At 41.1% G+C, this 17,736-nt stretch overlaps 1 protein-coding gene across 1 annotated transcript in view; it reads left to right on the plus strand.

Annotated features, from left to right (window-relative positions):
• LOC136425870 (C3 and PZP-like alpha-2-macroglobulin domain-containing protein 8) overlaps positions 1-17,736 on the plus strand; it is an 83,486-nt gene that overhangs the window by 19,487 nt on the left and 46,263 nt on the right. Inside the window, exons 6-10 of the mRNA XM_066414801.1 lie at positions 13,063-13,115; positions 14,548-14,565; positions 15,674-15,728; positions 16,600-16,713; positions 17,537-17,621. Coding sequence (XP_066270898.1) covers positions 13,063-13,115; positions 14,548-14,565; positions 15,674-15,728; positions 16,600-16,713; positions 17,537-17,621 — 325 coding nt within the window. The remainder of the gene's footprint in view (positions 1-13,062; positions 13,116-14,547; positions 14,566-15,673; positions 15,729-16,599; positions 16,714-17,536; positions 17,622-17,736) is intronic.

Raw genomic sequence — 17,736 nt, forward strand, 5'->3', positions numbered from 1 at the left:
AATCAGTGCAATATGGTCAGTTTGTTATTTCCTGTCCCAACCAAACATGTGTAAATAATTTCTAAAATAATTTTCGGTGCCTGAACAGTCTGAAACACACGGAATACATATTTTATTACTTTTCACCTGGAGGCACTAATCTAGAAAAGGGATCAGAGGATTTCGAATTTCAAACCATTCATATTGTGCTTATATATTTCTTCTAAACATAATCAAGATGGTTTAAATCTGCTTCTCGCCCTTTCTCTGTTCAATGCCTTCTGCCTCAGCCTCCAGGTCCTGTATACCCTAGGAGCCCAGACCAGCACCGGGTCGCTAGCTATTTCCTTCGGCGGCGTAAGACAGTCAGCCCGCCCGATCATAATCAACGCTCCGGGGAGTTGTAGCCCGTGGGAGTGGGCCGCGCCCCTTTTTCATAAGGGCCGGTCACCTCCGGCTAGAAGTCCCCCGGTGCGCTAATTATCGGCGGGCTTGGAGCTTTCGGCCGCCGAAGGAATTGGCTAGACGGTCCGATAAACAGTCTGGTTCCCAGGGTAGGTCCTGTACTTCAGGCAGCAGGTTTTCTTCTACTTCTTCCCACTTTTTTGGCACTTTTTGGTGCAGGAACTAGTCGAGCCTCCTTTCCTCTTGCATTTATCCCTGCACACTTTCCAGCTTCGCTTCTCCATGTCCACCTCCTGCAGTTCTTTTACGACAAGAAAGAAATACAGGGAACATAAGAAACCATCAAGTACTGTGGAATTGATCTTTTTAGAAATATCATCCTATAACTATCGTAGTTGACTAGATAGCTTTAAAGAACGCTTGCAGCTAACGTTAGATGTGCCAAGGTTTGTTGTGATATATAGGTCACTCAGTGTAATATAACCAGCTGCTGCCACGCCGCGTACCTGCGAAGCTTTATGCATCTGTACCTACATTTTATGAGGCTTGAAAACTAGAAATATTCTAGTTGCTGTAATCTTTATGAAATTGACATTTAATACCGCAGTTAAGCTACATGGTAATCATTCAGTTTCACGCGCCTTGTGTAAATAGACCGATACCATAAACCCGCCTACCTCCGTCAAAACGTAGAAATGCAAATTTAAAACATAAAAATGCAAATATTTCACGGACATACAGTCACTCTCTCATTGGTAGAATCGCTAATTGTGATGGACAGTCAGGACCAGTCTATTAGGGCTTGGATTTTCTATCAGTTCTCACCACACAACTGCATCGCATCTTTGCTGTTTTAATGTCGATATGTAATGAAGGAGTGTTATCAAAACTTACTATGTGTAGGAATGGCTAGAAATTTTGAGTTTTTTTATTCACGTCTCAAGCCTCATAAAATGCTCTGGATGCCTTCAAGGCGATTTACCGGTTATGCGAAACTAACGAACAAAGGGAAAACAAAAAAGTACCTCCTATCTGGTCCACCATGTCCTCTAACTCGGTCAGCAGGGCTTGCAGGTCCTCCTCATCCTCGGCAGGGATGGCCGCGGCGAGCACCAGCAGGCAGCCCAGGAAAAACACGCACACGGACAGCTTCATCTTTCAACGGTCTGAGGAAAGATCATCAAACAAATTCCAATGTTACAAAGGAAACTAAGAGGCGGAATAGAATTTCTCGGGCAAAAATTGTTGCATGGAGTGTTCCCAACCGTTAGTGGGGGTAGCCTCTACCAGGCCCCGCGGATGGGTGGGTAAATTGTAAAAATTGGCTAAATAGAGTGAATAGTATCCCAAGGGAGTATGCTACGGAGAGAGGGTCCAATCTGCCATCCTATAAGCCTACAACTGAAAGCCTGACAAATAGTCTTCCTATAGCTGGCGTAGTTTCTCTTGTAGAAACTAAGTGGAGGGGCGAAAGACAAAGGCTCATTCACACACAGTGCGCAATTATAAAGTTGATTACACATAATCATTTTCTTACCCTAGGCTAGGCAATCCATCATTCGCAGACCACAATTATTACAGATAAGTATTACCCTTAAGGCTTGCCATTACACATTATACAAAAGACTCATTCACACAAAGTATGGATATATACCAGTATACATTTTGCCCAAGTAGAGATCTGCTTGGAGATTGGGGCAATCGCGCCCTGAGAAAACCTTGCCGCTCTTAAGCCCCCATCTCACTGGACCAGCGGCACGTTACCATGGGACGCCAGACTAGCACCTGGTCGCTAGTGATTTACTTCGGCGGCCCAAGAACAGTCAGCCCGCCGGGGAGTTGTAGCCCGTGGGAGTGGACCACGCCCCTTGATAAGGGCCGGTCACCTCTCCGGCTAGAACTCCCCCGGTGCGCTAAGTACGCTATCGGCGGGCTTGGAGCTTTCGGCCGCCGAAGGAATTGGCTGGAAGGAACCGGCTAAAGGAACCGGCTAATAGGCCACCGATAAACAGTCTGGTTCCCAGGGTAGCTTCACGTTGGCAACCTCGCTGCGACTGAGCGACTTGACACCGCGCTAAACGAATTTCATCGATAAAAAACGAATCTTTTTACGCTTTGCGTGATTTGCTGTCTTTTTTATAGTCATCATGACATATAGCTGTCTATGCTAACTTAAATTATAAACATAGTGTGCAGGTGACTTCCCTGGCAAATATTCTCCATATAACCGGCGTAGTTAGTCTGGTAGAGACTACTTGACAAAAGTGACATGCTACGTTGTTGCTACCTACCGATCGAGTTCCTTGTCAGATCACGGTAAAGCTAACATATCCCCCCTATGTCTGCGAATGAACCCCTGTGGTGGCCAAACTTCCTTGGCAAACATTCTCCCTATAGCCTGTGTAATTAGTCTGGTAGAGACTACTTGACACAAGTGACATGCTACGTTGTTGCTACCTACCGAGTTCCTTGTCAGATCACGGTAAAGCTAACATCTCTCCCTATATGTCTGCGAACGAACCCCTATAATGGCCAAACTTCCCTGGCAAACATTCTCCCTATAGCCGGCGTAGTAAGTCTGGTAGAGACTACTTGACAAAAAAAAAACTTGCTACGGTGTTGCTACTTTCCGAGTTCCTTGTCAGATCACGGTAAAGCTAACATATCCCCCTATATGTCTGCGAACGAACACCTATAGTGGCCAAACTTCCCTGGCAAACATTCTCCATATAGCCGGCGTAGTAAGTCTGGTAGAGACTACTTGACAAAAGTAACATGCTTCGGTGTTGCTACCTACCGAGTTCCTTGTCAGATCACGGTAAAGTCTCCCCTTATGTCTGCGAACGAGCCCCAATGCATGGCAGCCGAACTTCGCTGGTAAACATTCTTTCTACAGCCGGTGTAGTTAGTCTAGTAGAGATGACTTGACACAAGTTACATGCTACGGTGTTGCTACCTACCGAGTTCCTTGTCAGATCACGGTAAAGTTAACATCTCTCCCTATATGTCTGCGAACAAACCCCTATAATGGCCAAACTTCCCTGGCAAACTTTTCCCATATAGCCGGCGTAGTTAGTCCGACACAAGTGACATGCTACGGTGTTGCTACTTACCAAGTTTCTTGTCAGATCAGGGCGAGGTCTGGAGATCGTCTTCTCTCTCTTCTTCTCGGGTCTGGAGAATGAAGTGAAGAAACGGGGTGGAAGGAGCTCAATTTAACTGTTCACGCTCGGTAATTATGTAAATGAGTAGTGGTTGATGACTTAATTGCATCTGATCAAAGTAGTTGTCTACTTGTGCTATTAGTAGACAGTATCTCTCTGTTGTGTCCGAACTATGTTTCATCCTGGTCCTTCAACATTAAGTGAATTTGACCCAAATCCTCCATTTGATGTCATGACTGGTACCCAGTTCTTGTGCATTAGCTGACATCCATATCAACGGGATCGGCTTGGTATGATCAAAATCTAAAAGTTACCAATACACGGAAATTTCTGCCGCAGGCATAGCTATATACTCGTTTTAGATAATGGCAGGTGATGGCAATCAGTCGACTATCATGTCTTTGAGACGTCGACCGCCATCATTTTCTTTGGACACACACTCAATGATTAGAATGTATTCGGGTGGTCTGTATTTTACCTTTCACGCTACACTGTTAAAAAAAGATTACATTTTCTATGCACTGGGTATAAAATGCTGGGTACTGTCTTGTGGAATGTAGTGCCAAGGGGGTTATGCGTTCCTCAGTAATGATTATGTGGATCAGCAGTTTTACATAATGGGAGGAATCTTTGTCAACAAGTCAATTATATTTTCTTTTGTTACAACATCTGTTCGAATTCCATAATATCTGGTCGAATTCTATAATATCTTTGAGACCTCCAACACTTTCTTTGAATACACAATCATTTGAATGTAGTCCGGCATAATAATAACGTTATAGTGTTTTTTCTATTAAAGATCAGATTTTTTCTTTGCACTGGGTAGACAATACTGGGTACTGTCTTGTGGAATGTAATGCCAGAGGGCCTAGGTGTTTTTTTCAGACAGTTAACGCAAACTGATGTTGATCAGCAGTTTTACACAATGGGAGCAATTTTGTCGACAAGTCAATTAAAGTTGTTTTTTGTTACAAAATCTGTTCGAATTCCATAATATTTTTGAGACCTCTCACTTTCATTGGACAAACATTAATGATTTGAATGCAGTCTGGCAGTTCGGATTAATCTTAACGCTATAGAGTTTCAAATATCACATTTTCATGCACTGGGTAGACCATGCTGGGTACTGTCTTTTGGATTGTAGTGCCACAGGGCCTAGGCGTTCTTCAGACAGTTAACGCAAGATTAATGTTGATCAGCAGTTTTACACAATGGAAGGTAATTTTGTCACTAAGCCAATTAAAGTGTTTTTGGTTACAAAATATGCTCAAATTTCATAATGTCTTTGAGAATTCCAAAATATCTTTGAGACCGCCATCACTTTCTTTGGACACACAATGATTTGAATGCTGTCAGGCAGTTCGGATTAATCTTAACGTTATAGTGTTTTTTTTTTCAAATATCACATTTTCATGCACTGGGTAGACCATGCTGGGTACTGTCTTCTGAAATGTAATGCCACAGGGCCTAGGCGTTTTCTTAAGACAGTTAACACAAGAATAATGACTATGTGGTTCAGCGGTTTTACATAATGGGAGGTAACTTTGTCGACAAGCCAATTAAAGTTTTTTTGTTACAAAATCTGTTCAAATTCCATGATATCTTTGATAATTTCATAATATCTTTGAGACCGCCATCACTTTCTTTGGACACACAATGATTTGAATGCAGCCCGGCAGTTCGGATTAATCTGAACGTTATAGTGTTTTTTCAAAGATCACATTTTCTATGCACTGGGTAAACAATGCTGGGTACTGTCTTTTGGAATGTAGTACCGCAGGGCCTTGGCGTTTTCGTCAGACAGTTAACGCCAGATTAATGTTGATCAGGAGTTTTACACAATGGGAGGTAATTTTGTCAATAAGCCAATTAAAGTGTTTTTGGTTACAGCATCTGTTCGAATTCTATAATATCTTTTACAATTCCATGATATCTTTGAGACCGCCAACACTTTCTTTGGACACACAATGATTTGAATGCAGTCTGGCAGTTCGAATTAATCTTAACGTTATAGTGTTTTTTCAAAGATCACATTTTCTATGCACTGGGTAAACAATGCTGGGTACTGTCTTGTGGGATGTAGTGCCGCAGGGCCTAGGCGTTTTCTTAAGACAGTTAACGCAAGAATAATGACTATGTGGTTCAGCGGTTGTACATAATGGAAGTCATTTTTGTCAATAAGCCAATTAAAGTGTTTTTGGTTACAGCATCTGTTCGAATTCTATAATATCTTTTACAATTCCATGATATCTTTGAGACCGCCAACACTTTCTTTGGACACACAATGATTTGAACGCAGTCCGGCAGTTCGGATTAATCTTAACGTTATAGTGTTTTTTTTTAACATCACATTTTCTATGCAATGGGATAAATGCTAGGTACTGTCTTTTGGAATGTAGTGCCACAGGGCCTAGGCGTCTTCTTCAGACAGTTAATGCAAGACTGATGTGGATCAGCATTTTTACACAATAGGAGGCAACTTTGTCGACAAGTCAATAAAAGTTTTTTTTTGTTACAAAATCTGTTCGAATTCTATAATATCTTTGAGAATTCCATAATATCTTTGAGACCACCAGCACTTTCTTTGGACACACAAGGATTTGAATGCAGGTGGCAGTTCGGATTAATCTTAACGTTATAGTGTTTTTTATGTTTACCTTCACAGAAGTAAACATATTGTTTTTGCTCAGTTTCCTCTTTTCCCGTTCAAATCAAATCAAAACATGAATATCTCGACAACTAGATCTTGGAATAACTTGAAACACAGCAAGCCTTTACGCATGTACATAAGACACTTCGCCATTGTCTGTTTGTCCCGTATAGATGAAAAAAAACGGTTTTATGCGGCAAAAGCTGGTGAAAAAAATTGACATTTTAAGCCCAAAATAGAACTTTAGAATCCCTTTAGAACCCGTTTGGAACTTAAGAATTCCTTTAGAACCCGTTTGTTTACCTTCACAGATGTAAGCAAATTCTTAGTGTCCCCATCGTCGGTATGAGTTCAACACTCGAAATACCACCAAAAGCCGGTGTCATTTTGATGCGCCGCCTTGGATGGAACACCCGATTTGGGGTCATCCGCGGTCAAATAACCAGCGCCGTCATTTTTTTTTCTCTGGGTGCCATGTATATAAGAAAAAAAGGACTACTTTTTCACAAATACAAAGCATTTTTCTACACAATAAATCTATGCTGACATTTTGCTGTGGACGGGTGAATATGTAGCAAATGTAGCTACCGGCGTCATTGTTGGCGGTCTTGAATGTTACAATACAGGGGTTGTTGACAGACGGCAAAACGTTGAAATTTTTGCAGCTTCAACCACTAGCAGTCTGCCGAAGCTCGACTTGATCAGCTTGACAACAAGTCAACATAAAATGACACTGGGTTGGTGGTATTGAGTGGTAAACTCATACCGACGATGCCGTAACCCATAAAAGTTTTACTGACTTGCTGGCAACTGTGGTAACGTTATACATAGTATGGATACATGAAGTTGCACTTGGGTGTCTCCTGACTTCGAATATCTGCATAGGCGAGCCATGTTCGTTTTTAGCAAGGCCATCTAAATATCTCCTTGTTTTCATCCAGCGTTCTGAATAAGAAGTTTATATACAAAGCTGTCATCTGTGTGAAGCACGGATTGGTCTAAAGTTGACCAATGTTTTGGCCAGAAAAATTTGGGCATAAACAACGGGTACGTTCAATACATGGTCACCGAATAGTGGCGCCTTTTAGATGAAAACACATGCAACAATCGTCATGCAAACTTAATATTTTTTACCCTGAAAAACATAGAGGAAAAACACACAAACACACACACACACACACACAAAACGTGGGACTTCAGATTTTTATTTCGCGACTTAAGTGACTGAACAAACAAGACATGCCGCTGAGTAGAACGCCCTCCCCCTTGTAACGTTCATTCATATCAATAAATGTTGCTCTTGGGCCATGTTACCTTTTATCACAATTGAAATATAAAACTTCCTTATTGATTGTGCAAATTATGCAACCATTTCGTTGGTTTTCATTAAGGTCACTTACAGGTCGAATATTATTTCGAATTCACTCGTCCCTTCTTGACTTATCCTGTGTCATGGGCTTATTCTGTGCCAACGCCTAAACTAAATAAAACACATTTTCCTTCCTGGTAGAATAAATGTAAAGATAGACCATGTGAAGGTAAACATTCTGCATTTGCTCGCAAATATATTGCATATTGTAATAGATTGGTGACAAATGATAGAATATCTATGCTAGTGCTAATATCGTGCAATTACGTTGCTTTGCGACGATTCGTAAAGTTGTACAACTTGTTTAAAGATTGAATTTCTATGCACTGGGCCGTCCCAGGAGCAGATGGGAGGACCAAGTGTTCAATGTGTTGGACACTTTGGGAGTCAGCAGAGCCGACTGGAGGGCTCTGACTGAAAACAGAACATCCTGGAGGGAGATGTCTGCAACCGCCATGCATCCGTCATGATGCATGCGGTTGATTGATTGATTGATTGATTGATTGAATGATTGGAAGGAAAGTTCTGGGTACTGTCTTGTGGAATGTAGTGCCACAGGGCCAACAATTAATGTAGGCGTTTTCTTAAGCCAGTTAACGCAAGCCTTATCTGGTTCAGTAGTTTTATATAATGGGGGGGGGGGTGATCTTTGGCAACAAATGAATAAAGGTTTCTTTTGTTACAAAGGTGTCTTGGCTGGGAGGTTCCATGTGCCAACTATCCACAACTCACTACTTGCGTCCGTTTTTAAAAAACCTGAAATCGTCGAGTTTGTTAATGCTGGCAAACAATACGACTAACGAGACAATCAGTGATGACAGACTTCAATCCCTCAACGTAGATTAGGACTAGGAGAAAATGTTGTGTTTCGAGTTACCCGACTGACCCCAGGTAACCCCCCCCCCCCACACACACACGCACGAATACAGACACACACACACATACCCCCTCCACACACACACACTCGAACACACACACAGATACACATACAACTGCACACACACACACACACGCTCGAATACACTCACTGATACACACACCGTTGCGCGCGCACACACACATACATACATACATACACACAGACACACACACAAACACAGACTGAGATACAGAGAGAGAGAGAGAGAGAGAGAGATGCACACCGATACACACACACACACAGAGATGCACACACACACACACGCACACACACACGCACACACACTCAAAAAAGTCCCCTAAAACATAACCTTCTGACTAAGTTTATAACATTGGACGGGTACGTATAACATTGGACGGGTACGTGAATGCTTAGGAGGGGGACATAACGCAAAGAACTATTAAGATTGAATATTTGTAAAGTGGCTCAAAGGTTTTGATGTCACAAACTTTTCTTACACTTCAACGACACACAACTAGAAATCCAATTCCACTGCATCGCAGAATAGCACTTCACAAGTCCCTATTCCATACATTGCAGACTAGAACTCACAATTAAAAACTTCACACACTTTATGATACTTATGCGACAGCGCTAAATGACTGCAAGTGGCCTAAAACGCTAAAACTGCAATCCACTCCTTTAGAAACAGAACAACAATATGGCTTTAAACTAGCCGATGGTGGATAACATTTAGCCTTTCTTGTGGTATGCTGAAACACCTCCCCCGAACTCATCCGAACCCACCCGAACTCGTCCGAGTCTATTATGCAGTGTAAATGGGACGATGACCTTATGTGACTCCCTGTATATACAATTATGAACACCAAACACGCAGGAAGTCTAAAGTGTTAAACAGTTTGTTTTTTTCACTTACTCCGCTCGTTCCAAGCTAGATGAGAGGGCATTTCTGACCGCCATATTGGATTGTCATTGTTGGGTCCGCATGAAAAGCTCTTTATACCTTTCATGTAGTTCGACAGACAACAGCACGATAAGATATCTGGCAAATCTGCAGCATCCACCATCTTATTGTGCAATAATCCGTCACCTTGGTCCAACTAAGAAATATGGTTTGTAGAACGTTTGCTATGCGGGGCCCAACAATGACGATCCAATATGGAACGAGCGGAGTAACATGAAAAACTGTGTCTCATTCCTGTGTTACTCCGCGTGTATACTAAAAGAGTCCGTTCCTCAAAAAATTAACGGCTGTATGAACGTGTGTTTATATCGGTGGGAAATTCTCTTTTAGCCAGCCCGACTGATCTCAAGCGTCAAACTGATGAAAGCTTGTTTGTAACGGAAGAAATTGATAGGTAAAGTTTGGCAGCCGCGCGCGAGGTCAGACGTCCACAGCCGGACATCGGCGGTATGTAATTCGGACGATCACTTTCAGCTGGAAAGTGCCTATTTAGGGGGTCTAGCTAAGTGCCGTTTGTAATTGCCATAAAAAGGAATTGTATGCCAACTGGTAGTTGGCAATTTTTTCAAATGATCTAGGGTAGATGAGCTCAACAGTGAATGATTGACATTGGTGCATTTCCTATAGCTTCATTACGAACGCGCCCATGTAAAACACGTTTTATAACATGTAAGCCTATGGGGTGAAAAAACTAATGAATGAGACCTTGAAGGCACCCAGAGCGCTAGCATTTCATGAGGCTTGAAAACTGGAAATATTCTAGTTGCCATAATCGTTATAAAATTGCATTTGCGTACGGATTTCTTATCAAAAGTGCTCAAAAGCGGCACAAAAATATGCTACATGTTGATCTTTTAGTTTCACGCGCCTAGTGTACATAGACCGATACCATGGACCGCCCACCTCCGTCAAAACGTAGAAATGCAAAACTGAGACATAAAAATGCAAATATTTGACGGACATGCAGTCTCTCATTGGTCTAACCACTAATTGTGATGGATAGTCAGGATCAGTTTATTAGGGCTTGGATTTTTTGTCAGTTCTTACCACACAAAGACATCGTATTTCTGCTTCTTTTAATGTCGGTGTATAATGGTATAGTGTTATTGAAACTTACTATGTGTCACTAAGGAGTGACTAGAAATTGGAGTTTTTTAATTCAAGTTTCAAGCCTTATAAAATGCCCTGGATGCCTTTAACACTTAAGACTTCCTGCGTGTTTTGTGTTCATAATTGCACAGACAACGAATCCAGGGGGTCACATAAGGTCATCGCCCCATTTACACTTCATATTAGACTCGGATGAGTTCGGGTGGGATCGGATGAGTTCGGGTGGGATCGGATGAGTTCGGGTGGGATCGGATGAGTTCGGGTGAGGTGTTTCTTGCCACTGGCACTGCGATCTGCTGAAGCCTCACTGCTTGCTTGACCGCTACAGGTTGCACCCTCACTGCGACCGATTTGGATGTGGATTTTTAGATTTTGTTGGAATTTCAACAGTGCAATACACGTGGGACACAGGCAGCTATTGCTGATGTCGTGACCCACACTCATAATATCCCCGTTTTTTACACTTGGCTTGAGTGGGGAAAGTCGTGTAAAGTGCCCTTTTCCCAATGACACAAGATCGGTGGCGTCAGATGTTTCGAATCATATGTCATGCCCTTCGGTCCTGGGCGCACGACCCCACCAGTTGCTTCACCTGTAGGACATGATCATATAATCTTTTTTAATCTACATATGTCATGCCCCAACACCATATCTACGTACTTAGGCCGATACATATGTAGCGCTCTACAAAGAGAGAATGTATTGTGACAAGGCGGTGACAGGTAGTAGGTTAATCACGGTTCCGGCCGGGCTCACGGCAGGTTGTTATCACCATGAAAAATGGAGATATTGTTGTTTTGGTGTGTGTGTGTGTGTGTGTGTGTGTGTGTGTGTGTGTGTGTGTGTGTGTGTGTGTGTGTGTGTGTGTGTGTGTGTGTGTGCGTGTGTGTGTGTGTGTGTGTGTGTGACTGTTTGTGCGTTTGTGTTTTTCCGGACTCCTGTAGTCAGCATAGCTCAAGAATCTCTTGATGGATTACAATGATATTTGGCCCTCCAGCAGCTTGCTCTGGAACTGCAGGGGCGTTGTTGTGAAAATCGTCTAAGGGGAATAACTGAACAAATGAACGACGGATTTCCATGATATTTAGTATGTAGGCAACTTAGATAGTGATGTACATAATCAAGTTCAAATTATGCTAATTGGGACTTAATTTGCATAGTTAATAAGAAAAATCTATATTTGCAGTGTTTTTTTGTGTACGGTTTTGTGAAGTTTTATCCACGTGCACGAACCTAACTTGAGGATGTAAGATTAAATGCTGCCCATGTTTTGATGATGGGGATGTCCTCGTAGCCGCTTCACAGTTGAGGTCATGGTTTCAATTAGTTAGTAACTGGGGGGCCCCGGTTCAATCCTGGGAAGGGCATCTCGGTTTGGGCTGCACCCGTCTTTCGGAAGGGACGTAAACTTGGCCAATTGGGGTCCCGTGTTTGAGGAGGTGCCTTAATCCCGTACAATTGAGCGCATGGTTCCAATTAGTTGGTAACTGGGGGACCGTGACCGGTTCCATCCTGGGAAGGGCATCTCTGTTGAGGCTGCACCCGTTCTTAGGAAATGGCGTCAAATGGGGGTGAGCATGTTAGATAAATAATGAGGAAGGGCTATCAACCCCTCACTGTAAAATACACCCTACTACTGAAGCAGCAAGGAAACTTGTAGCCCTATTGTACCACTAGGCAATACAGGGGTCTGAACGCACAGACAAACGAAATGATGAACGGATGAACGAATGTGTTTATGGTAAAGAAACGACTTTGTGAAGCTTTAAACATATTAAAGTCCTCTTTAACAAGGGACAATCAGCCTGCTTATAAATACACGAAACTTGGGAGGAATTGATTTTGTCGGTGATGCCTGTGGCACTGGCTGCAAATACACCTGATATTATTATTATTATTATTATTATGAGAACCCACGCGCGAACATGATGTAGCTTGATTTGGGTAATCCGACGGTCAAAGGTCAAATGGCATTCTTATCAATTTTGGAGGTAGAATCAAATTACGAGGGAAACTCCAAACACTTTGCAAGGAAACGTCAGCTATCTTTCCAACTACACAACTTAAGTTAGGTGAAAAACACGTACTATACGTGTCTGATGTGATGCACAACGGCGGTTTGTCCGATAGGCGTTATAGATGCGACATCATTTGGATAATATGACTGAGTATTTGTAGTCTAAAGGTCAAAAGTCAAGATTCCCATCCCTTCTGGAAAACTGCAGACCAGAGACTCAATAGACTTCCACGCGCTATTTCTCGACAAAGGTTTCGATTTAACTAACCGTTGTGACTATGAATGAAGACAGAAAACCGTGCGTTGTCAAAGAAGGTGAAATACAGAAGAAAAGACGCCGTCCTAGCGGAGGTGGAACACGTTTCAAGGCAAGGATAGGAGGCCTCGTCGGAAGTTGATCACTTGATGAATATTTAGTCAAACTCTCCCAGTTGAACTCAATTTTGTCACCGTGCAGATGATTGTGCACAAGCGTCCTATAACGTTATATCGTTGAGCTAATTCTTCTTATTCTATCCCCACAGCTTTTATCAACGTGATCACGACGACTCCAAACCTTCGGCCACTGGACGCTGGGGTAAAGTACTCTTCATATTGTTTGATTTGTTTCCACAATATCCTAACGGGGGTTGCCCGAACTTAGGACGCGCCCTAACTTAGGACAGACTTTTTAGTGATCTTGTTATGCATAAGTACGCCGTGTTTGTGTCCACTGACTATGCTCATAAGGAAGATAAATAAACCAAGTCCATGCACATAATTTTTATTTGCATTCAAAACATATGTGTACATATTCATTTCTTGTTTTGTCGAGAATAGTATTTTGACAATAATGATGGCAACGCTGAGTAGAGGGTCACTGCGTAGCTAGACGGCCCGACACCTAAATATACGACCTGTGCCAAGCAGATATACAACTATCATACACATAAGAAATATAACTTCATAAAACACAACAAATTGGGTCTTTCAGGTGTTTCTTGAGAAGAAAACCGACCAAAGAAAACAACGTAAACATCGCTGCCGTCTGGCAACGTTGTTTTCCCACCATTTTTGGGGGCCGCGATGGTGGCGGACGGCAATTCAACGCACAGCTTTGTAACGCTCTAACATGTGATTGGTACCGTCTATGAAAAGGAAACTGAATACAGAGATGGCGAAGATATTTCCCAATAAGTAGACGGAGTATTGTTGATGTAAGCGGTGTCGTTTTTTCGTAATGATTTTGTAAGTCGGGTCGCATGCAAGACGTACGCCGGGCCGCGCGCAAAGTGCGTAGTAGCCTATTTCCCGCCAAAACATGAGCTGGGATGCGCTAGATATAGCCCTTCTCACATGACGTTAGAAGTGCACACAGTCAAGATTTTCCGGTCAAAAGAAAGCTAGAATATAGCAGAATTCAAGCCTTATTTACATTTCCCTAACTTCATCACCAACTTCCGAAGAGAGCAAAATTACCAAAGCGTATTAAATTAGGCACACTATCTGGCGTAGCACTAAATCAGAAGGTACATTCGTGAAAACGTCTCACAGCGTTTGCCGCTTGTAACTCGGAGCGTGAAGAGCCCATGAACATTATGAATACATTTCTTGTCCATGTATGTTCTTTAGATGAATGTGTTCAAAATTCATTCATTAAAACATGACCATTCTCTGGCAACCAGCAATGGAGCGCCGTGAGTTCGAGCGCGTAAAAAAACGTCCTATGTTTGGGCGACTCCCGTTATATAACGGTACATCTGACACACGTTTGTCAACAGTAACATACTCTGTAGATTGTATAATGTTCTTAATGTGATATCCAATATAGAATATACAAGGCTAGTTCTAAGATTGTAACCTGGTCCCCTGGTTTGAAATTTCATCACCAGAAAATTGCTGAATTGTCAAAAAATTGATGTAGAAAACTATTGAACATGTTAGAAATCTAACGGTTACATAACGTAACAGTTACATCTGTTTTGAAATTTACCTTATTCACTGACTGTTTACTTTTCTTTCGCCATTAGATGGAGGCTTACATAACGGTGAGTACGTAACTTTGAGAGGTGGTATATGGGTTTGTGTTGGTGCAGTACTGAGATGGACTGCTAGGGGTCGTTAGTGTATCACCAATTGACAGGGTACTCTCAAAAGTGTACTATAGTGGCCCACATGAAGTCAAAAGAACTTGTTCGTTATGATGGATATGATAATTCAGGTGATATGATTAAAAGGGTTTGAAATATGTTTTCTGACTTGGTTGATTTTTGAAAAGTTTAGAAAAAAAGATGCTTGAAGGGACTAGTAATTGTTTCCTTGCTGTTTTAACTATTATTACTAATAGAACCCACATTAACTATATTACTTATACTAAGTTATAGAACCCACAAAGTCTGAAGAAAGTGGGAGTCTATTGTTACAACAAAGACAGTCACACTCACAGTTCTCTGTCACATTTATGTTTTTCCTATATTTCTACAATATATCTGCAATTATGAACTTGCAATAAAACTTTCAATAATATTTTGCTCTCCAGGCTTACTATTCCCTTGCCAAACTGTTGTCTAATGTAGCATTAATGCCGCACTACGCGCTCCTTAGCGGAGCACATTGGGCATTAATGCTGGATTCCCTCTGCTCCCTTTGGAACAGAGCATTAATGCCAGCATACACCCCTGTCCATTAATCATCATTTATCACCCAGTCTTCTTGGACTGAAGGGGAAGTGGAAACCCTTTCCCATGGCTGGTGCCAGTGGGGGTGGTCACACCAAATTAACCCTCTGCCCCCTAACTACAGTCCACCCTTGTTAAAAAAAACCCAGCTGTTGCAGGGTGCTAAACTGCTAATGTATAGGTCAAGCATGACTAAAGGCCGTGGCAGAAAGCACTAATGCTGGAAAGATGCCAACTAATTGGTTCAAGCCTTGGTCCAAGGCATGGCTGCTAGGACATTGAGGGACTGGTATTTGGACAGCCATAATTACCATGAAATTACCATGGCAGTGTGCACTAACCAAGCATTAGTGCTGCATAAGTATTTCTGGCATTAATGCTACATTAGACAACAGTTTGGCAAGTTTGCTTTGGTGTCAAACTAAAGTTTTTTCATTAATGATTTCGCTTTTTCTGTTTAATTTCTTTTTTTAATCAGGACCCACGAGGCTCAAAGATGATGCAATGGAGGGACCTGAAGCCAGTTTGCTGTGGTAAGCTCGAGATCCGCCGTTCAATGAACATTTTTCTTCAAAATATCTTGATCTGATGGTAACATACTATTACATACAAAATGTACAATGTATCTACATGTAGGTCACAGTTTGAAACTCTGACCCAGTTGTTGGTTCTGACAGAGATCACATTGCTTGAGTCTCGGAGAAACTTTTCATGATTTTTTCTTGCACAAATGTCTCCCATAATTTAAGATAATATAAAATGATAATAATAGCTTCTGAACTATTGGACAGCTGCAAATGCATGAAATATACTAACTTAAAGTTAACACCAAAAGAGCAGGCTCACAGATATGATTTTATAGACCTTTTTATTTCAAAAATATTGATTACGAACAGTTTTGCAACATTATTTCATTGCTTGTCCAAAGTAGAATTATTTTTGTCTGGGCTACGATTATTTAACATATATTGCAGTAGGCACTAACAGTGCCATTAGATGTCCATTGTTTTTGACATTCATTGCATTCATTGCTGGCAACATTTTTTCTATATATGGTCACATTATTAACTAAATTCTATATTACACAAGGTATTACATAATTATTCAAGTGACAATTGTGATAGTGAAAATATTCTTAAAATGTGCAAGGAAGCTTACCAAAAAATGGAAAAGTATTCTGATTGAAAAAATACTTTCCAAGCAGAAGTTAGGTTCTTTTTTGTGTTTTGTTGACCTTTCTATAATTGTCAATTTTTCTTACCTTGTACTAGTTGTAGTGACCTTGTGTAATGCTAATACAAAATCAGACAAACCTCTGCTTGGAGAGTAAGAAAAGATGCACTGTGAGACTTAGACACCAATGTATGTGTAACTTTAAATGATTGGACTGTCCCATTTTTGCAGGGGTGGTGAACATGAGTTTTCCCATCTCGGACCAGCCCATTCTGGGGGACTGGACCATTTTTGTGGAGGTGCAGGGACAGACGTACAACAAAACATTCAGTATACAGAAATATGGTACGTACATGTATGGTACTGGTAAATATCTTGCTATACTTGTATATGTACATGTACATGAAATTGTGTTTACTTAATATTATGATTTATGTAACAACAACAATTATACCATTGTTAAGGCATTTTCCACAATCATTGTCTTAATTCTGAGGTCCAAATCAGGAAGAATTGTGGGAAGAAATTGTATATCATCATATCAGAAACCAGATAATTTACTCTGAGAGTAGATTGCCCCAAAATTGCACATAAAATATGACCCCAAGAAATTCATAAAATAATTATTGAATGAATCCTTAAATTTGAACTTGAAGTAAAACTTGCACCTAGCTTTCTTCCCACAGTAGCTTGTTTGTGATGAATAACAAATGAAAAATATTTTAATATATTATTGAACCATTTTAGAACATTATCTTCGGAATTCACTTTTGATTTTTTCCTGATCGTTTGTGAAATTAACTTTACTTTTGCTTACTTTACAATTATCATTGTTATTCTGAAAACTTGTTCCTGAAATGATCTTTCTATTTTTTAAATCTGTATGGCTACATGAATTCAATTTTGGTGGAACTTCTCTGACTTTTTCCTGTAAAATTTAGCATGAAAATGATTTAAAAAACAGAACACTAGGGTTAAAACTAGCATAATTAGACTTACTCTGTGTACTCCCTGAAACTGTGTTAACCAAGGTCCCTCTGACTCTGTTCAGTTAAATATTTCAATCCAGCAATATGTAGTTTGTACATCCATGAACCAAGAAACTGAAATTGTGGTGGTCTAATGTTACAAACTACAAATCTGAAAATTTACTTTTCTTTCCTTTTAGTTCTGCCCAAGTTCGAGGTCATCATCGTGCCTCCAAAATACATCGTAGACTTGGACAGGTGTGAACAGGTCAACATCACAGCCAGGTGAGTACAGGGCTGTCGCTTTTAAACCTTTTTACTACAGTACTACAGAAGACATTTTTTCATCTTATCTGCATTGGATATGCAGTCGCTAGGGAGAAAGTTAATTAAAGGAGGA

Source organism: Branchiostoma lanceolatum, chromosome 19 (assembly GCF_035083965.1).
Source record: "Branchiostoma lanceolatum isolate klBraLanc5 chromosome 19, klBraLanc5.hap2, whole genome shotgun sequence".
Lineage (NCBI taxonomy): Eukaryota > Metazoa > Chordata > Leptocardii > Amphioxiformes > Branchiostomatidae > Branchiostoma > Branchiostoma lanceolatum.